The following is a 19,960-nucleotide window of genomic DNA, read 5'->3' on the forward strand; positions in this document are numbered from 1 at the left end:
TTTGGCTTCTTTCAGCCACCAGATTTTATTTGTCAGCACATCATGTGACTGGGGAATATTCTGGTTTGTAACATTATTTAAGCTGACTCAACATGTTTAGTCATGATTGGTCATGCTTTGTAACAACATTCACATGACTCATCATGTTTTGTCATGATTTGTCATGCTTTGTAAATTCTTTGTAAGATTACACTGTATTTGTAATGTACTTAGTAATAAGCTGATTCATCATCTGGTTTGTAAGCCACATTCTTACCAATCCATCTGATAAATCATGCTTAGTAAGGGGGTTCCCAAAAGGTATAAAAGGACCCCATTTTCACCCATAAAATATAACTTCCCATTTTTCATTCTTCTCTCAAACCGTGTGAGAGTACATAAGAATAAAAGTGCAGGCAACGTGCCTTGAAGTAAGACTAAGACACATCATTATTCTATTCTAAAGTTATATACTACCTTACAGGGGTTGACTATATAACTTTCGTTATCGTTATTCTACTCTAGGTTATATACTACCTTACAGGGGTTGACTATATAACCATCGAACAGCTCTCATTCTAAGCTTTACGTGTATACATAAGACTCTCTCTTTCAACGGAAAGTGAGACACATATCTAAGGACGACAAAGTTGAAACAGACTTTCATAGGTTGAAACACGACCTACTAGGCTGAAACAAACCTAACGAATTTATCCAGAACACAGAACATTCCACAACACTTCGTATCAGACTACACAAGAAGAGGACAGCAAACTAAATCCTCCCAAGAACTCACCACGTTACCTCCCACGAAGTAGAAAAGTCAGAGACCGTGGACTTAAGGACTGGCAAGAAGTCTTCCCTGTGTATAATTGTGTTGTCATTATACACAACTTTTATATAAGACCCTTAAGTAACAAGACAGCGCGCACTCAGATGGATGAGGACAATTCATCTTCAACTGAATCTCACAAGAGGGGTTCATCAGCTCTTCAGCTGGGGCCTTGCAAGAAAGCGTACGTCTTTCACCTCTCAGAAATCTGCACGCACACTGACATTAGCTTAGCTTGAAATCTGATCCACTTGTTTCACATGGACGACATTTTGGTCGCACTGTTTTTGCCCTCTGCAACTATCCCTCTCTTTTAACAAGTGGAGTGTTAAGATTAGAACAACTGGAAGACATGTCCATAGAAGATTTTTTCTGCTGAGTCAATATTGCCTTATTTTTCTGATACTGGACCCCTCATAAAGTTGTCAGGGAGCGCCGGGAACATGCAGTCTTTGAAACGCTCTTGGATTCCTATCCAGGGCTCTTAGAACGGCTGAAGGAAGGCTCAGAGGATTCATGTTGGAGAACTGGTGAGTTGCATGTGTCTGCCAGTCATATTCTCACTTATCCCAGAAGATTGGCAAGGGAGCGGCTTGTGCAAGGGGGGAGGATACAAAGTCTTTGAAACCAGTCATCATTGATTGGATAGCGCCAGCAGGTGAAGCAGTAGTGCCTCCTTTACCAAGGAATTCTAAAATCAGTCAGGGCTTCAATCACCCTCTCACCGGCCGCTTACTCTGTCCTGCTGAGTTGGATTGGGATGATGCAGAGTAAGCCATTCAAATTGTTATATTTAGATGCCAATCACTGATACTTGATCAGCACGAAACAGAGCCTGCAAAGTGGTGAACTTGTCGTCAGTGGAGACCAGTGGCCTCTATTTGTATATGCCAATGAAGTGTTTGATCCAGAGGATCCTTGGAATGGCCTTCTCAGAAGCCGCTTGCTTGTGAATGTGAGTGTGCGTTTTGAATACACACATGCTTATTGTATATCATTGGACAAGGCGTTCAGACACATTTTTACATCGCCAAGTTCAGTGGACAAAGAGCCCAAGGCAACACGTGCGGGAAATGCTAGAATTCATGGTATGACTACTGTTACATCTGCTTCGGTAGCATATGTGGCCACCCAGGTTTCTATAGAGCTTCGCTTTATCATTTATTCAAGTTTGTGACTAATTATTGGCATAGATTCAATTCGCACTCTGTTCATCCTCAGTATTCTCATGCACTGACATGGTCACAGATTCAGAAACATTCTATCACTCTCTTCTTGACCTTTTGGAGGACCCGGATGAGCGCAGGAAAGTCACAGAACTATTACTTTGGTGGAATCAGTAAGTCGACATGTTTTGAGAAATATTCAAACTCTTATAGCAATTCAGTCAGATATTTCCAATGTCTTCAGCAGCCAAGCGACCTCTCAAAGCAAACAGTGCCCTCTCTAAGATTCGCCAAAAGAGAGCTGCTTTAAAAGACGCAGATGGAGGTTCTGCTTGATATGTTCCAGTCAACCGTCCAATAGAGCTACTATTATTATAATACACATATCAGAGCGTCCATTTATATGTATTTAGTATGAGGCTGAGACCAATGTTCAAATTTCTGGTGTCATCAGCAGCAGAGGTCTGAGAAGAAAGCAGAGCCATGACAAGCTTGAAATGAAAGATCAGCTGTAATTTTTTTGGCCTGGTGTGATGGCGCCCTGCTGAACATTAGCAATATGATACCAATGGTGCAGGCCGCCCCCACATGAGAAGGCTGCAAGCAGCTGTAAGCTGCTTCAAGTGAGAGGGACTTTGGGAGGTGCACCATTTCAAGCTTACCTTGCAGTGAAGGACCAGCTCAGGACATTTTGGCCTGGTATGATGGCGCCCTGCTGAACATCAGCAATATGATACCAATGGTGCAGGCCACCCCCACATGAGAAGGCTGCAAGCAGCTGTAAGCTGCTTCAAGTGAGAGGGACTTTGGGAGGCGCACCATTTCAAGCTTACCTTGCAGTGAATGACCAGCACCCAAACCAATGTTTGATTTGGCTAATAGTACATGTAGAATCTTTCCTTACAAGCACCTGTCAAGTGATATCATTTGTCATGCTAATTGCGAATTGTAGCATGCTAGTCATAAGCTACAAGCATGGACCATCACCTGCCAAATGTAGATTCAATGGAGCGCTTGGCAATGTCTGCCCTTTATTTAGCCAACAGTACCAATTGCCTTTGGCTAACAAGGAGATGACTATGATAAAATGTGCCTTCTCCATAAGAAAGATTGACATGGCATATTCCATCCATATTACTCCGGGTATATAATGGATTGTCTACAGATCTATCATAATGATACATATTTCACTTATTTTAAAGAAGATAAAGCAAGGTAAAGCTTTGTCATTGTGAGGTCAATTCCCTGATGTCATCGTGGTATGTCGGAGTTCAAAGCTGCCGAAATTGCCGTGTAGTGCCGAAGTTTTTTTCACAGCATGTGGTTACTCTGAGACAAGAGGTGTGCGTTTGCAAAATCCCGAACACAGAGCTCAACTTTACCTAAGCTAAAAAACCTTAATGTATAGCCACTCTAAGTTACTGGCGATGTGTTTTGAGTTTCTCGCCAGCGGCCTCAAAAGTTCATAAAATCGTTTGTCAAGTACTGAACAGGGGGTGTTTTTACTAGTGTATAACAGCTCTGGATAGTCATTTCAATGATCCACACCCATCCAAAGATACCACCTGCTAAACGAGAGATCTTGGATGTGATTTTTGGAAGCACGTGAGCAAAGTCATACACGTCGATATCAATATGACACGTCAATATCAAATCGACGTGTCTCGTCAATGACGCGCATCTCTCTTTCCTTACACCTCATTCATTATGTATTCTACGACTCATCAATCTACATGTTAAGACTCATGGTTTGCTTCTAGTAATAACGACGACAACACTGCATATATCACGGACTTCGAAGATGATTTTTTTCAAACCACGCAACCCGGATCAAATCACCATTCGCATTATTCTAATACATCATCTGGACATTCGCAGACACCGACTATAGATTTTCAAGTACCATCACACACGGACAATCATTTGCATAGCTCATCTTGTAGTATACTTGACTATACCTCACTTAATTCTCGTTCTCTGAGTCGACAATCCTCGACCGACAGCCAATCATCAAATACGTCTTCGGTTCCAGCCTTGGTCTCGGATATCGACATCGATATTGAGGCACAATTTGTTACTTGTACTGTCCTATGCGCTGCTATGCTTTGTTACTGCTTACACGTTCATGCACGCACGCTACGCGTTGTATTCTATGCTCGGTGCACTTTGGTACCGCTGGACGACTACTTAATATGGATAAATTAAGTGATCGGTCACGCTGTCACGGTAGGCGTAGGCGTCTTCGAAGTTTATGAGGTTAGTGTCTTGAACTTCTCGATTGCACACCTCTTGCTCTGAGACCCATTATAGAAAGGCGACTCGTCAACACGTGAAGTAATGATCACTGAGCTTGCGGACTGTGATTTCTTGGTCCAACTTTGCTTGAATCAAAGTTGAAAGCCCCGATGGTGCATACATCGAAGTCTATTGTTTTCCCTCGTTCACCCATATTTGGCAGCCGCGCCGGCCGTTTGAAACCATGTCGCATGAAACCTGCGGTGCAGATATGCTTCACTTATAGTTCATTCTTCACGATACAACTGCATTGTATACCCTCATTAGGTGTTTTATCCAATACATATACCAATATTTGCATTCCAGCAGGAAAACACGTCTGTGAACCTCGGGAGGCCTGGGACTATCAGAAAAGAAGGTATATATGCGGGAGGGCCCCTCGTGATCAAAATTGATACGGCGGGAGGCGCCTGACACACTTCGGTTGAGGCCTCTTCCATTCCTCCATCTGCGTCCCAATGGAGGAAAACGCATCTGCAATCGCTGAGCCTTCTGGTGGATGCCCGACTTGATCAGCAAGATGATTTACTTCTGCTGGTGCATCAGTAGTGTTCTGCGGGTCCTGCGGAGGTTGACGTGGAGTCCATGGCGTGGGGGCATTAAGGGGCCAGGTAGGAAGATAACATATTTCCTGCAAGTAGATTATGCTTAGTCCGGTGGGCTAGGCAGGAAATTATTTGGATCCCACCTCTGGGCCGCAGGCAGGTCGGCATTTAATCCATATACTCCAGTCTAACCAAGACATCAGCTTTTGGGTGTCTTGTCTCCAGTCATTCATTATTTGAGCGACATCAGGCTCCCCATCAAGTTCAATGGGGAAAAGAGTGTCGAACCCGCTCGTGACACCAACGGCCCACATCTTCGTAGTGACACGACAGATTTCTCTCATTATGTCCTCGATGGCCTTGAGCAACAGGCGTTCTGAAGGCGTCATTAAGGGTACTTGATATGTCATCGCGGTAGTATGTGTTGTGGCACATAGCCTGAACATTGGGGATGCCCACTGCAATGGATGTAGGCCCGGAGTATCTGCGCTAGGGACAACGGTAGCATCTAATAGATATGGCGCGAGCATAACGCGGAGCTGGGTCTGCACGAGCTTTGCTCGCTGAAGGAGTTCTTGCGAGTCTGATGAGGTGAAATTGAGAAGATGCCGCACGAGCTCGAGCCGATCCGCATATCGATCAACGATGACGTGGGTGAGGGCCTTCCAGTCTATTCCGCTGCCCGGGTCTGGTCGACTGATGACTTCGGTGAGCTTTCTCATCAACTGCGATATGTCTTCTGATGATATTCCGAACACCCGGTGGTCCCGCCGTTCAAGCCCCGCGCGAACCGGGACGAGGGAAGGTGCCAATGCGATATCATACAGTGAGACGAGACCAGCCATGTCGAGCACAATGCGAGGATCCCCTGGGTAGCGATTGTGCCATGAGCCGGAGTACATGGCTTCAAATGTGCGATTCCCTGCGCTCAGGAACAAATGACGTCAGTCGTATTGGAACACAAGAGCAAAACACTAACAGAGTTCAGGACCGGGTGGGAGAGGATAGCGATTCGGAGGGTCCCTGGTGTTGTCCTTCCATAAGACCCGGACATGCAGGAAAGATACTACTTCGACACCGGCCGTAAAATCACACAACATAACTTCACTAAAAATTCATCAGTCGAAAGTGCGACACAGAGTAAGAGCACGCGCACAAGCCCATTTCCATCCTAGAAATCTGACAATCAGTTATTATACCATAGCGAGATGACTCGCTAACCTCGCGAAACCGTCGATTCCGAACTCCTTTCCCCACCTACAGAGATCTTTAATCCGTGAATCTTCATCCAAGATGCGCTCAGGTTGCACTTCTCCCCAGGCTATTATATCCTGTATATCCATTGTACCCTCGGATACCGTAGCAGCACTACTTCCATCAAAGTACAAAACTTTCAGAGGTCGCGTTGCTGCCAGCGTGAGGTGCCAGCCAGCCCTATCTCCACGAGCAAAAACAAGAGAATGTTCTGGGTCTGTAGAGGTCCACTCGGGCTCACTGGGTATCACATTGCGGGTGGTGCCGTGATACAGTACAGTACCTATTGGAATGGTTCCTGGTATTATGTTATGTCCTATAAAAAGATGAAACACTTGTCCCGCATTAGCAAAGCAGCGGACAGGGATACGTACCATTACGATATCGAGTGTTTGGCCAGTGTTGTAAGAGTGAGTGGACCGTGTCGAAGATCAAGTTCCCTGTCGCATTCTCGGCAGGACCTTCGTCAAGACTCCATTGCTCTATTTTCGAACCGAAACCAAATGAATGTAGTTTATCATTGTTCGAGTTGGCGATATTCAAGGGTCGACCGCCAGCTTCTCCAGTAGTGCTGACGGGAAATTGTTGGGTATGGAGAGCTAGAACTGCTGACCCGAGACTCATAGCTACCGCAAGGGAGTGATAACGCATTGCGAGAACTGTCAGAGAAATATTGATGTTATCGTGTCTTTATCGGAGCCAAGTAGTAATGCGCGGTTCTTGGCAGAACTCGGGAGTTGTGCCAACTGGAACTGGTTGGTGGTCTACGGCAGAATTCGTGCGAAGTGAGGGTGGCAGAACCTCATCCAAGACTTGGGGAGATGTAATTTTGATTTGATGACAGTCTGCATGCACCAATTACCATGTTCGCCCGGTTGATTCCGAGCGGTCGGTATCGCAAGTTGTTCGCCAGGGCGATCGATTTCGTGAAATAGCAGAAACAGCGCTGCAGCCTCAGATAGTATCAATCATGTACGGAGGACCTGCCAACGCGCCGGCCCACCTCCCGGGTTTGAACGTGGTGTTGGATCATGTCAATTTGTCAAATACGTTACTCATGCACATATGCAGAGAGATACGTGGCATATGCATATGTTACAGCATGTGTACGTACCGTTGCAACATCGAACAACAAAAAGTGAGCAGTAACATGTAGAAATTGTCGCCGAGCTGCCAGTCATTCGTGCTTAGAGATAGTACTTGCCGGTCACCACTCGATTTTCTGAAAGTGCGATAGACGGTGTCCGGGCCCTCGGCGAAGCCTACATATGAATTGTGTTAATATATTACGTTCTGCCAGCAGGAAAATGCAAACCATCTATTAAGTCGTTCCACGTAGCCAGTGGGAGGTATGTACGGATAATTCTATTGAGAAACCCCTCGCGGGAAACAAACCCCAGGGCTTGTAGCTTAGTAATCCAAACCCATGTACAACCATCAAACAATAAGTAGAGGGGCCGGCAATCGGGAGTAGCTCACATTGTAGATAGTGGTTGTAGTCTACTGGCTGGTGTGTCCTAGCTGCAAACAAAGGAAATTGAAATCAAGTTTGATTCAAAAGTCTACTACTCTAGTACCTGTGTTCATAAATTCTCACAATATAATATTTGTGGCTACGTGAAAAGTGGGTTACAAGTGAACTCATGATTTCTTGATGCTTAGGTGTGTTGTACTACACGCATATACTAGTATTTCTACTCCACTAGCAATACCCATCCGTAAACCTCGAGAGGCCTGGGGATGATAGAAAAATGTATGTCCATAATTAAAATGACCCACACCAAGAACGATGTGAGTCAAGATTCGTACGGCAAGAGGCGCCTAATGCACTTCGGTTGAGGCTTCCTCCATTCCTCCGTGGGTGTCCCAATGAAGAAAAATCCATCTGCAACTGCTGAACCTTCAGGTGGATGCCCGACTAGATCAGCAACATTCTTTACTTCTGCTGGGTCCCGCGGATATTGATATGGAGGCCATGGCTCAGGGCCATTGATGGGCCAAGTAGGAATATAACACATTTCCTGCAAGTAGATCGTGCTTAGTCCGGCAAGTTAGGAAATAAGTTATTCGAATCCCACCTCTGGGCCACAGGCAGGTCGGCATTTAATCCATATGCTCCAGTCTAACCAAGACATCAGCTTCTCGATGTCTCGTCTCCAATCATTCATTATTCGAGCGACATCAACCTCCCCCTCATTAAGCTCTAGAGGGAAAAGGACGTCGAGCCCGCTCATGGTACCAACAGCCCACATCTTCGTAGTGACACGACAGATTTCTCTCGTTGTGTCCTCGATGGCTTTGAGCAACAGGCGTTCTGAAGGCGTCATCAAAGGTACATGATTTATCATCGCAGTAGTGTGCGTTGTGGCACATAACCTGAACATTGGGGATGCCCACTGCAATGGAGGTAGGCCTGGAGTATCTGCACTGGGGACGACAGTAGCATTCAATATATATGGTGCAAACACAACGCGGAGCTGGGTCTGCATGAGCATTGCTCGCTGAAGGAGTTCTTGCGAGTCTGATGAGGTGAAATTGAGGAGATGTTGCATGAACTCGAGCCGATCCGCATATCGATCAACGATGACGTGGGTGAGGGTCTTCCAGTCTATACCGCTGCTTGGATCTGGTCGACTGATGACCTCGGTCAGCTTTCTCTTCACCTGTGATATATCCTCTGATGAGATTCCGAGCACCCGGTGGTCCCACCGTTCAAGCCCTGCGCGAACAGGAACGAGGGAAGGTGCCAGTGCGATATCATACAGTGAGACGAGACCAGTTATGTCGAGCACAATGCGAGGATCCCCTGGGTAGCGATTGTGCCATGAGCCGGAGTGCATGGCTTCAAATGTGCGATTCCCTGCGCTCAGGAACAAATGACGTCAATCGTATTAGAACACACGAACAAAATACTGACAGATATCAGGATCCAATGCAGGATAGGAGGGAGTGGAAAGAACACCAGGGTACGGGATCCTATCCTTCCATGAGACACGGACATGCAGGAAAGATGCTACTTCGACACCAGCGGTAACATCACACAACATAACTTCACTAGAAGGTCGTCAGCTGGAAGCGCAACATAGAATTGGAAGGGTGCGCACAAGTCCATTTCCATCCTAAAAATCTGAGAATCAGATATATACCATAGCGAGATGAGTCGCTAACCTCACAAAACCATCGATTCCGAACTCCTTTCCCCACCTACAGAGATCTTTAATCCGTGATTGTTCATCGCGGTATCGCTCAGGTTGCACTTCTCCCCAGGCTGTTATATCCTGCGTATCCATTGTACCCTCGGACACCTTAGCAGCACTATTTCCATCAAAGTACAAAACTTTTAGAGGTCGCAATGCTGCCAGCGTGAGCAGCCAGGCACTCCCATATCCAAGAGCGAAAACAAGAGAATGCTCTGGGTCTGTAGCGGTCCAGAAGGGACCACTGGGTATTGTATGGCTGTCGGTACCATGATAAAGTAAAGTACCAGTTGGAATTACTGCCGGTACTATGTTATGTCCTATAAAAAGATAAACATTTTTTTCAAGTGTCAGAAAGCAGCGGAGACGTACCATTACGATACCGAGTATTTGGCCAGCGTTGTAAGAGTGAATGGACAGTGTCGAAGATCAAGTTCCCTGTCGCGTTCTCGGTAGGACCTTCTTCAAGCTTCCATTGCTCGCTCTTCAAACCGAAATTAAATGAATGTGACTCATCATTGTTCAAGTTGGCAATATTCAAGGGTCGAACACAAGCTTCTCCAGTAGTGCTGATGGGAAATTGTTGGTCATGGAGAGCTAGAGCTGTTGACCCGAGGCTCAGAGCTGCCACAAGGGAGTGATAACGCATTGTGAGAACTGTCCCAAAGTTATTGATGCTATCGCATCTTTATCGGTGCCAAGCAATGCGTGGTCACTAGTGTTCTGGGCAGAACTCGGGAGTTTTTCCGTCCGGTCTGGCCAAACTGGTTGTGACCGGTCCACGGCAGAACTCACGCGAAGGGAGGGTGGCTGAACCTGTTAGAACTCCATCCAAAACTCGCGGAGATGTAATGTACGGAGGACCTGCCAGTGAACCAGACCTCCCGGGGGGTACACTGCAGTTGCAGGACTGGACATGCGAACAGGTAAATGTGGTGCAGTTGACGTTCGATGTTGGATAAAACTTGAACATGACAATTTGCCTAACACGCACTACTCATGCACATATGCAGAGAAATGGTACTTACGTGGCATATGCCACAGGACCGTCACATGCACAGATCGCCGTTGCAACATCGAACAGCGAAAAACGCGCAGTAACATGTGGACGCAATAGCCACTGATCCGCCAGTTATTCGTGCTTAAACATACTTGCCGGTTACCACTCCAGAGGATGCCCAGGCCCTCGGCGAAGCCTAATGATAGTAATGTATTAAAAATGTGATGCTCTGCCAATAGGAAAATGCAAACCATCTTCATGCTTGTTCTCTTGCGTGAAGGAACGAAGATCTTCATTCGACGTCAGTGACTCTGTGATTTCTTGATCAAACTTTGTGTGATGGGTCTGTTGTTTTCTCTTATTACGCCCGCCAGCTTGAGCAGGTCGTTTTGAAAACATGTAAGTAATCAACCTGCGGGTGCAGGCATACCTACAGTTCCTTTCCCACGGTACAGCTGTATTGTCTTCATTAGGTGTTGTACCGCAGGGCAATAAACAAGTGGGTCTCTACGATGATGTCTTTCTATGATGCATATTCAAGTTCACAACTATCAGGCAGATGGTGCTTGTACTAGCACAAACGAAACAAGCTACCCTCGTCGTTACATACGTTTACTCTCAGACAGCTCAAGAGACGCAGGCATGATACTAGTCACCAATCTTGGAGCATACCTCGCTAGCCAGAAGTACTGGGGTCTGTTAGGAAGCAATGGCAAAGGGCACAGAAGGCTTGGGTAAAAGGTGTGCTATCATGTATTCGTACAGTTTATAGAGTCATTTGAAAGTTCAATACATTGGGCAATCGTCACATGTTTGTTATCAGGTCGGGGACAGCATCATCCGGGACCGGCCGTATCTTGCACATTCACCAGCAATATTTGAGCACTTGTTTTTATGCATGCAAGTACCTGTCCCTGTTGGGCTTCGGAACTTCACGCAAGTTTGATTGACAGACGCGCAGACTCAAACACACGATCGATAATACGCCTGGTATGACTCTACATTTCCTTATATCCTCACGAGCGCTACTTGTATCTTTCCTATAAACTCGTTCTGCATACAGGCTCTATTTCACATAGCAGTTGCACTATATACGATGCGCCGCGAGTCAACACGACGAGATTTGGTGTAAAAAAAGTGTTACTAACCATTGGGGAGTCTTTGCCTACAACAAGACTTAAGGGGGGGTTATAGTAGCTGCTTCAGGCTGCATGCATTATATGGTAAGTTTAAGACGTTCAAGCAAAACAAGGCTTACCTCTCTCTTGACCTTGTCCTGCATACATCACACGATCAGTGCGGCACATTCGGTGCCAAACAAAACAACGCTTACCGGCACTGCGCTGACAAGGGCCGCCAGGCCGAGGAGCATAAAAAAAGCAGTAGAGAGGCGGATAAACATGATGATGAGTTGATTTCGCTCAAGGAGGTTGTTGGCAACTTTATTTTTGATGCTGTCTTTTTTATACTCCACAGAAGAGGGCGTCAAGCTATGTCTTGAGCATGCTGGCACAATCGAGACGAGACAGTTCAGTGGTCCACCAAAGGAGCTAGTTGTCTTAATGCATACATGGCCCACCGAGTTGATGGAAGTCCGAACCGAGTCGGTGGGTAGCAAGCCTCGTCGACAACCGTTGTTCCCTCGCGCGTCCCAGCAATAAACAACAAAAGGAGAACGCGGTACATTCACACCTATCTTGATATCGATAGATCAGAATTTGAAAACTTCAGTTCGCCGCTTTTATTTGTCATTCAAAAAAATTCGAGTCGTAGGTGCGACCGTGTTATCCTTCTGGGATCTGAAGTGTTTCAGCTCCAAGTTTTAGTAAGAACAATGTACGTGCCTTACAGCAGAAGTCATTGATAAGACCTCCAACACCGCGGCCGCTCGGTAAGGTATTATTTTCTGCCCATGTACAACCTTAAGCACCTTGGTGACATGCGTATCTGCTACTGCACATAAATGCATCGCACCTGACCTGCAGTCCCCTTCTACCTACCACACCTAACCTCCAACCTCCAACCTCCCGCATCATGTGCTAGGTCCAAATGCAACTAGTATAACTTCATGAAGCCTGGCTCGCGCAGGCAACTCCACTCTCGACCGAGCCCCGTGATGCAGATGGCCTTCTTGCTGGTCCAAAGAATGCCTCGCCTGACGACATTGACGAAGTTGAAGTGCTGGAGGGAATTTGACGAGTTGGATCGGGTCGAAAAACTTGAAGGAAGTCATACTAATACCATAGCAGTGTTCTAGATGAAGTTGAGGTGGCTAATTACGATGGTGGGGATCATGGATGGGACGAGGCAACGTTGGCTGGGATGTCATCGTTAGGAATGTTGTACACATAGTCTATGCATACAGTCTAGAGTTTCACCGTCCCGGAAAAACTGACTCCAAGTAGTTTGGCCCCATACACTACTTAATCATGGGCACGCAAACGGATTGCAGCACAACATGACGCGTGACGCGTGACGGCCGGGCTGGACACAATTGACGCCGTGCCGTCGGCTATTCGTTGTTAGACTATAGTACTGGTCCAAGTTGGGTCCATCGGGATTCGGCCGAGGGCAGCCTTGAAAGTTCCTTTCAAAGTCTTCGCGTTTCAAGTGACGATAACGTATTAAACTGCTTCAGAAACTTCACAGCCAATACGATGAGTGTGACACTCGCCGAGTTTCCGAATCAATATCTGTGCCTCATTTGATCAAACCTATGCGTATGTAAGTTATATATAGTTGTTCAACGGGTGCGTTCTGCATTTATTACTAGTATGCAGTTTGACCAAAGATCAAAGATTGTATGTGCCTAGGAATAGAGTATGATTTTTGCTGAAACTACTACCTCAGGTGCAACTGTATCCTCTATCAAGTCGCTCCCCAGCCGGTACATCCAGTGTCTTTGAAATCAAACGCTCCATCACGATTACAGCAAGCCAAGTTTAAACTCGAATCATATGATCCAGTGTTTACACGGCCACCTTGATGGGTTCACACTCATTCATCATAAGAGCTAAGAAGGCGCATGATGTGTGTGTGAAATATATCTTTGACCTCTAGATGGAGTATTCGACTGACGATATTGCAGCAGCGAGGAGCTTGCAGTTCGCTACGGTGTGTCTCCTTGTTGACATAAGGACAAATCTAACTGACAAGTCATGTACCATCAGTACATATTCAGTGCGTACTGTCTGAAGTTCTGAACCCCATAGTCTTTATCCTAACACAGTTCAGCGTCCATGGCTACAATATGGGTAGGCTTATTCTGATCTATCAACGTCCACTGTCAAACTCGCTTATCCAGACCTATGATTATGCATGTTCATTTCATGAAGAGGTAACACGCTTGTTCCATGATACACCTCAGTTTTTATATGTTGTGCAAAGTGGACATTTTTGCTTCGATCGCACTGGGGTAAGATGAAAATCATGTATATCGTTACGCGATACCTCCCCTTTATCATTCTCGCCATTGATCTATATAGTGCGTTCTGCTCCAGCGCACATCGCCCCGATGATGAATTAACACTTGTTTTTCAGTGAGCTTTGCCCCAAATGAGAATCCAGCTGTATGTGTTGCAGTGCAGGATTAATGAGAACGAACGACTTATTGCATGCCTTCGCCAGAAATGCCGGGTGTTGCAAAATATTAATCCAGGTACGTGCATAATACGTGTACATCCTTGCCGAAGGCTACTACTTTCCTCCCACAGGTCTTGACCTAGTTTTAGTTATTTTCTCCGAATGTATCTCTCGTTCCCTTGTACTACTATGTATGTTTCTGATCTGATTCATCTAGGCTTTTTTATTCTCAGAACATATGCGCTCTGGAACAGAAATAGATTCTTGCTCGTAGCCATGCTGTTGACCTTGTTTGTGAGTCCCTAATCCACTCACCATACCCCAGCTAGTGGTAGATGTATCAGCCAGGCTGTTCTTGGAGCCTCCACTGGCATTACCTTCTCCACTACCATCCCTGCAGCACGTATGTGTTCTCTTCTTCCCTCTGGTGTTCCACGACCACTAAAATATTGTGTTCACTTCATAGATGCGACTAGCGCAATCCCGGGAATCACAGGGTGCTACCGGAGTTCGACAAATTACTGGCTCTTTATACCATTTCTTCTCCTTTCTGTATTCGAACTGGGTGGGTAACCAAGAGCATATATATGTACAAACGCGCCCTGACAGGTGTTCTTCCCAGGACTCATGATCCTCACGCTCATACCTGCCATACAGAGCTGGCGGACAAATTCAAATGGTCTGTACGCTGTCCTGGTGAACCATAACATATCCTATTATGCATGTGGTCTTCGTGAGTCAAACACTTGTACATGCTATTTTCCGCACTCATCCATTCTCTGTTCTGAAGTGTTCTCGGCAGCGAACATCTTCACATCGCTGCTCCTCGAGGTGCGTGAATCTATTAAATATATTTTTGACCGAGCTGTTGATGTTCTGCGCACCAGTACTCTTACCACAGCGTGTTCTATGAGTACGCACCTCCACATCTCGCTGTGTATTCCTGCTAACAATACCCGAAACGTACATCCATGTATAGTTTTGAGTTCATGATCCTTGCAATCCTCGCCACACGCATGCATCTTCATCTCTGGAAGACGAACCGACATCCACACGACTCTACTAGTGCCCTCGTGCATGTTCCAATGTCCGACATGTCATTTGCAAATCACTCAGTGTGATGTCTTATTCTATGGCTTACGGTGCCGTTCATGGAGCGAAGCTTGGACCGTACAAGATAATTGGCGGGGGTGGGTTTGGTAGAGTTTGTTATGTGCTTCAATTTATAGGACGAGTTTGTCGCGGGGTGGTAAGAGCCATCTTGGTCTATTTAACGCCTATATTTTGCATTGTAAGCGGCAGCAGAGGGATCCAGAATTTGAGTGTGCTAGAGCCAAAATTAACGATGATCTAATTCTGCTCCTACGACACATGTGTGAAGCACACATATGCATTTAAATAGATGCTGTCCGCGACGGAAGCTGTATTCGCTCCAAATACTACCGCTAAGTCACCGTCAGGTAGAACGATGTAGCCGTTGTATTTTTAGTAGTTTTTATTGTCATTGATATATTGATTTTTGAATAGCAACCAATCTATGAAAAGTGCAGGTGGTCGCCATATAGTACTGGAACGAAAGAACGAAAAAGGAGCAATGAGAAGTGGCAATAGGATGAAAGCCTGCGTCAGTGCTGGAAGGTGCAGATGGTAGCCATATACAACTGATAATGTCGTGGAACAAAATGGAAGAGTAACTTGGAGGTAAAAAGGAGGGGAAAACTCGAAGGACACGCAAATGGATTGCAAATGAGCAGCACAGCATGACGAGGCGCAAAGATGTACGTCTATTAGATGACTCACAATTGCAAGAACGATGTGAAGGCCCATGAATCAAAAACCGTACGGCGGGAGGCGCCTAATGCACTTCGGTTGAGGCTTCTTCCATTCCTCTGGTGTCCCAATGAAGGAAAATCCACCTGCGATTACTGAACCTTCGGGTGGATACCCGACTCGATCAGCAAGATCCTGAACTTCTGCTGGTGCACCCGTGCTATTCTGCGGGTCCCGTGGAGGTTGATGTGGGTGCCTTGGCCCGGGGGCATTGTTAGGCCAAGTAGGAAGATAACACATTTCCTGCAAGTAGATCATGCTTAGTCTGGTGCGCTAGGAAATAAGTTGTTTGGATCCCACCTCTGGGCCGCAAGCAGGTCGGCATTTAATCCATATACTCCAGTCTAACCAAGACATCAGCTTCTCGGTGTCTTGTCTCCGATCATTCATTATTTGGGGGACATCAGGCTCCCCATTCAGTTCAATAGGGAAAAGAGTGTCGAGCCCGTTCATGACACCTACCGCCCACATTTTCGTGGTGACACGGCAGACTTCTCTCGTTGTCTCCTCGACGGCTTTCAGCAGCAAGTGTTCCGAAGGCGTCATGAAGGGTATTTGCTTTATCATCACGGAGGTATGTGTTGTGGCGCATAGCCTGAAAATTGGGGACGCCCACTGCAGAGTGTCGACATCTGAAGTACTTGCACTAGGGACGATAGTGGAATCCAATAGATACGGCATAAGCATAACACGGAGCTGGATTTGTGTGAGTTTCGCTCGTTCAAGGACTTCTTGCGGGTCTGATGAGGTGAAATTGAGGAGATATTGCATCAACTCAAGTCGATTCGCATATCGATCGACGATGACGTGGATAAGTGTCTTCCAGTCAAGGTCGCTGTTTGTCGGGTGTGGTCTACTAATGACTTCGGTGAGCTTTCTCATCACCTTTGATATGTCGTTTGATGATATTCCTAACACCCGATGGTCCCACCGTTCAAGCCCCTCGCGAACCGGGACGAGGGAAGGTGCCAGTGCGATATCATACAGCGAGACAAGACCAGTCAGGTCGAGCACAATGCGAGAATCTCCTGGGTATCGATTGTGCCATGAGCCGGAGTGCATGACTTCAAATCTGCGAACCTCTGCACCAAGAAACATAAACGTCAGTCGTATTGGTATATGGGAAGATGATACTGACGGTTATTAGGATCCAATGGAGGAGGGGAGGGAGGGGAGGGAGGGGAATGGTCTTTGTCCGTTGGTGAAAGCCGGACATACAAGAAAGATACTAGCTCAACACCAGCCGTAAAATCGCACAGCATAACTTCACTAAAAGTTCATCAGTTAGAAGTGCGACACAGAATAAGAGCATGCGCACAAGTCCATTTCCATCCTGAAAGTCTGAGTCAGTTATATACCATAGCGAGATAAGTTCGCTAACCTCGCGAAACCATCGATTCCGAACTCCTTTCCCCACCTACAGAGATCTTCGATCCGTGATCTTTCATCGAAGAATCGCTCGGGTTGCACTTCTCCCCAAGCTATTATATCCTGCGTATCCATTGTACCCTCGGCTACCTTGGCAGCACTACTTCCATCAAAGTACAAGACCTTGAGAGGTCGTGTTGTTGCCAGCGTGAGCTGCCAGCCACTCCCATCTTTTCCACGGGCAGCGAAAAGAAGAGAATGCTCTGGATCTGTTGCAGTCCATTCGGGCCCACTGGGTATCGTTTTGCGGCCGGTGCCGTGATACAACAAAGTACCAGTTGGAACCACTCCTGGTACTATGTTATGTCCTATGAAAAGATGAAACATTTGTCCAGCATCAGCAAAGTAGCGAAAAGTGATACGTACCATTACGATACCGAGTGTTTGGCCAATGTTGCAGGAATGAATGGACAGTGTCGAAGATCAAGTTCCCTGTCGCGTTCTCGGCAGGACCTTCGTCAAACCTCCATTGCTCAACCTTCGAATCGAAACTATATGAATGTGATTTGTCATTGTCCAAGTTGCCAATATCCAAGGGTCGAACGCTTTCATCAGTAGTACTGACAGGGAATTGACCATGTAGTGCTAGAGCTGCTGACCCTAGGCTCAGAACTACCACGAGAGAATGAGAGCGCATTGCGATAACCGCTCAGCGGGTGTTATCGCATCTTTATCAATGCATTGAACGTGTGACAAACCAATACTCGCTATAGCTGCTGCGGCGGCACATACTCAGTAGCGTCTATGAATGACTCATCAGTTCTCTGATGGAAGATCCGGATGTTCGCCAGACTCTCCGGAATTATAATATCTTATCCAACCAAGGGTAGACTCTCAGATAATCTCTCCGGTCTGAGACATCGGCAGGCACACAGAGTTGTGCATGATGCATGAACATGCACCATTCCAACGGAATTGTTATGGTGGTGGTGGCGGGCACGTTGGTGGCCGAAACATCGAGCGGAGTTTAAACTCTGCTGTGCACTTTAGCCCAGTTGGTAATATCGACCTGAAGCACGGCAACTTCCGCGCCGTGTGTGTATGGCTCTGCCAGCACCTTCACCTATTCATCTGCTACGCTCGCATTCCAGCGCAGTGAGTACTCTCTCCATTTCGACGGACAACGAGAGAATCTACTCCGGAGATACTGTGGGACAAGTCATCGTCACTTCCACGCGCTCATTGCGACCACTCGCATCATGGAAAGCTCACACCGACTCCCTGCTGGGCATCGAAGAATGGGGTTCTCAAATCATAACGTGAGTAGTTATCTGTTTTGTCCCGGCATTTATTTCTAATGTTGTGACTAGACACGGGAGGGATAATAAACTTCACGTCTGGGCTCGACCTGAAGAGTCCGCTTCCATTAGACAAGGACCTGCGACTTTGTCAGATCTATCAACACCAACAATATGTTATACTATGGATATCAACGCTCTTAACTACTGCAGGTTCTCTCTCCTTACCATAGCAGGGGCGAGCGCGCAGGAAGGTCTACTCGCCGTTCCGAACCTCGTGGAATCAGCTCTTGTAGGTAATCATTTTGGTGTGTAGTACGGCGTGATCTCAGTATGAACTGACCAGGCAGATATCTGGTCACTTCCATCGTGTCAAAGGCTCCACGCTGCTATAGGTGATCCGCTAGACACTTCCGCAACAGCCTTTTCGGATGGCAGGTCAGGCAGTAAATCCGGGATCATCATGTCAATGCATCTTTTTTACTCTGCGTTGTCTGCACCTTCGTCCTCTACGTCAGCAAGAGAGCTGCACCTGTTATGCGCATACGAAGATGGAAGCGTTGTCCTGCGGAAGCGGACTGCACACGAGACCAAACAGACTGTCGAGGGCCGTGGATGGGAAGTCGTGTGGAAATCCAAACTTCATGTAGAATCAGGTTCGTCGAAATATGTAACATTATCATGGGGATTCTGACATAACTTGTCGTTTTAAGTGATGGCTATGGCAGTTTCTTCAGACTGCATTCTTGCTTTGACAGTGTCGGCGGACCATTTAGTGGGACGATATGATCTTTTGGTTCGTGTTCGGGTAGCCCTGCATGAGTTTGCTCTCTGAGATTCTGAACAGAAGACCCAGGAGGCGTCAGAATCCACTCCCGCAGGAACTGCATTCAAGACCAAACATCCAGGAAATGGCGCTGTTGCCATACGGAGCGACGGGAGAGTATGCGCGATTGGGGGATGGGACGGCAAGTCAGTTGACCGGAAGAACGTGTCGTTTGAATCGAGCTAACTTGTCAAGCAGAGTGCGGTTATATTCAACAAAGACATTAAAGTTGCTGGGAACCCTTGTACACCACAAGCAAGGATGTCAGACGGTTACGTTCGCCTCTCACATTGACCGTGTACCTCTCTGCGGAGACTTGAAGGAGGATGACTCCTCTAGTGACGAGGATGAAATTACCGTCGAGGAAAAGCATGCCCGTGGTCGGTGGTTGATTGCTGGTAGTACAGACGCGAAGGTATCGATCTGGGCGTTGATGGACTTCGAGAAGACAAGCACATAAGTTGAACCGATGCATCATGCCCATGGTAAAATGAGGACGTGGCATATTCCTTGTTAATTAATTGTATGTTTGTGCGCCGCAACTAGTCGTCTGAAATAAGGCGTGGCAACCTTTAGCCTGTCCGAGGACACCCGAGAGATGGTCAGCAAGCCAAATCTGTTGGAACGTCGGAACTTTCACCTCCCTCAGATCTTGCACTTGTCGAGAAAGATGTTTCGCAACACCGTTGAACGGGTGCCAACCGGGATGCCTCCCGACAACATACATAATCGTCGTTACCCGGAGTCGTCGCCCGATGACTGACAAACTAACGCCACCTCTTGATCAC

General features: G+C 46.7%; 6 protein-coding genes across 6 annotated transcripts; 3 read left to right on the plus strand and 3 right to left on the minus strand.

Annotated features, from left to right (window-relative positions):
* Positions 1 to 915: 915 nt before the first annotated feature.
* Positions 916 to 2,375, plus strand: HD556DRAFT_1516823 (uncharacterized protein; the record flags this gene model as incomplete). The annotated part of the gene is made up of 8 exons (XM_041309082.1): positions 916 to 995; positions 1,046 to 1,165; positions 1,241 to 1,352; positions 1,388 to 1,581; positions 1,634 to 1,766; positions 1,818 to 1,946; positions 2,005 to 2,150; positions 2,199 to 2,375. 8 exons carry the CDS (start codon positions 916 to 918, stop codon positions 2,311 to 2,313), a joined length of 1,029 nt encoding a protein of 342 aa, XP_041166450.1. The 3' UTR covers positions 2,314 to 2,375.
* A 2,282-nt stretch (positions 2,376 to 4,657) lies between these two features.
* HD556DRAFT_1437007 (uncharacterized protein) lies at positions 4,658 to 6,722 on the minus strand (the record flags this gene model as incomplete). Its single annotated transcript, XM_041305635.1, has 6 exons — positions 4,658 to 4,903; positions 4,961 to 5,739; positions 5,797 to 5,924; positions 5,974 to 5,988; positions 6,039 to 6,387; positions 6,446 to 6,722. The coding sequence occupies 6 exons, from the start codon at positions 6,720 to 6,722 to the stop codon at positions 4,658 to 4,660; spliced, it is 1,794 nt and encodes a 597-aa protein (XP_041166451.1).
* Positions 6,723 to 7,604: 882 nt separating this feature from the next.
* HD556DRAFT_1326618 (uncharacterized protein) lies at positions 7,605 to 10,309 on the minus strand. Its single transcript, XM_041301554.1, has 6 exons — positions 9,641 to 10,309; positions 9,240 to 9,588; positions 9,176 to 9,190; positions 8,989 to 9,125; positions 8,150 to 8,931; positions 7,605 to 8,092 (listed from the first exon to the last, which is right to left on the minus strand). Exons 1-6 carry the CDS (start codon positions 9,915 to 9,917, stop codon positions 7,868 to 7,870), a joined length of 1,785 nt encoding a protein of 594 aa, XP_041166452.1. The 5' UTR covers positions 9,918 to 10,309; the 3' UTR covers positions 7,605 to 7,867.
* Positions 10,310 to 12,823: 2,514 nt separating this feature from the next.
* HD556DRAFT_1523352 (uncharacterized protein) lies at positions 12,824 to 15,211 on the plus strand. Its single transcript, XM_041309214.1, has 15 exons — positions 12,824 to 13,069; positions 13,119 to 13,300; positions 13,357 to 13,376; positions 13,508 to 13,605; positions 13,656 to 13,752; positions 13,809 to 13,837; positions 13,896 to 13,926; positions 13,982 to 14,014; positions 14,068 to 14,144; positions 14,176 to 14,253; positions 14,317 to 14,419; positions 14,473 to 14,583; positions 14,641 to 14,681; positions 14,738 to 14,763; positions 14,830 to 15,211. The coding sequence occupies exons 2-15, from the start codon at positions 13,254 to 13,256 to the stop codon at positions 14,969 to 14,971; spliced, it is 933 nt and encodes a 310-aa protein (XP_041166453.1). The 5' UTR covers positions 12,824 to 13,069; positions 13,119 to 13,253; the 3' UTR covers positions 14,972 to 15,211.
* Positions 15,212 to 15,533: 322 nt separating this feature from the next.
* Positions 15,534 to 18,055, minus strand: HD556DRAFT_1326679 (uncharacterized protein). Its single transcript, XM_041301555.1, has 6 exons — positions 17,475 to 18,055; positions 17,062 to 17,416; positions 16,999 to 17,013; positions 16,819 to 16,949; positions 15,981 to 16,762; positions 15,534 to 15,923 (listed from the first exon to the last, which is right to left on the minus strand). Exons 1-6 carry the CDS (start codon positions 17,743 to 17,745, stop codon positions 15,681 to 15,683), a joined length of 1,797 nt encoding a protein of 598 aa, XP_041166454.1. The 5' UTR covers positions 17,746 to 18,055; the 3' UTR covers positions 15,534 to 15,680.
* Positions 18,056 to 18,149: 94 nt separating this feature from the next.
* HD556DRAFT_1225628 (WD40-repeat-containing domain protein) lies at positions 18,150 to 19,632 on the plus strand (the record flags this gene model as incomplete). The annotated part of the gene is made up of 6 exons (XM_041297028.1): positions 18,150 to 18,367; positions 18,419 to 18,638; positions 18,693 to 19,002; positions 19,060 to 19,148; positions 19,197 to 19,318; positions 19,371 to 19,632. 6 exons carry the CDS (start codon positions 18,150 to 18,152, stop codon positions 19,630 to 19,632), a joined length of 1,221 nt encoding a protein of 406 aa, XP_041166455.1.
* Positions 19,633 to 19,960: the final 328 nt, after the last annotated feature.

This window comes from Suillus plorans (assembly GCF_016647745.1).
Source record: "Suillus plorans strain S12 chromosome Unknown HD556scaffold_3, whole genome shotgun sequence".
Taxonomy (NCBI): domain Eukaryota; kingdom Fungi; phylum Basidiomycota; class Agaricomycetes; order Boletales; family Suillaceae; genus Suillus; species Suillus plorans.

Coding starts and splice junctions, on each gene's coding strand:
- HD556DRAFT_1523352 (XM_041309214.1), top strand. CDS start 13,254: ATGGGTTCACACTCATTCATCATAAGAGCTAAGAAGGCGCATGATGT. Junction 13,606..13,655: donor CATGTTCATTTCATGAAGAG/GTAACACGCTTG, acceptor TGTTGTGCAAAG/TGGACATTTTTGCTTCGATC. Junction 13,838..13,895: donor CCCCAAATGAGAATCCAGCT/GTATGTGTTGCA, acceptor TGCCTTCGCCAG/AAATGCCGGGTGTTGCAAAA.
- HD556DRAFT_1326679 (XM_041301555.1), bottom strand. CDS start 17,745: ATGCGCTCTCATTCTCTCGTGGTAGTTCTGAGCCTAGGGTCAGCAGCT. Junction 16,763..16,818: donor TCCATTGGATCCTAATAACC/GTCAGTATCATC, acceptor TTCTTGGTGCAG/AGGTTCGCAGATTTGAAGTC. Junction 15,924..15,980: donor GACCTGCTTGCGGCCCAGAG/GTGGGATCCAAA, acceptor ATCTACTTGCAG/GAAATGTGTTATCTTCCTAC.
- HD556DRAFT_1326618 (XM_041301554.1), bottom strand. CDS start 9,917: ATGCGTTATCACTCCCTTGTGGCAGCTCTGAGCCTCGGGTCAACAGCT. Junction 9,589..9,640: donor AAATACTCGGTATCGTAATG/GTACGTCTCCGC, acceptor ATCTTTTTATAG/GACATAACATAGTACCGGCA. Junction 8,932..8,988: donor TGCATTGGATCCTGATATCT/GTCAGTATTTTG, acceptor TCCTGAGCGCAG/GGAATCGCACATTTGAAGCC.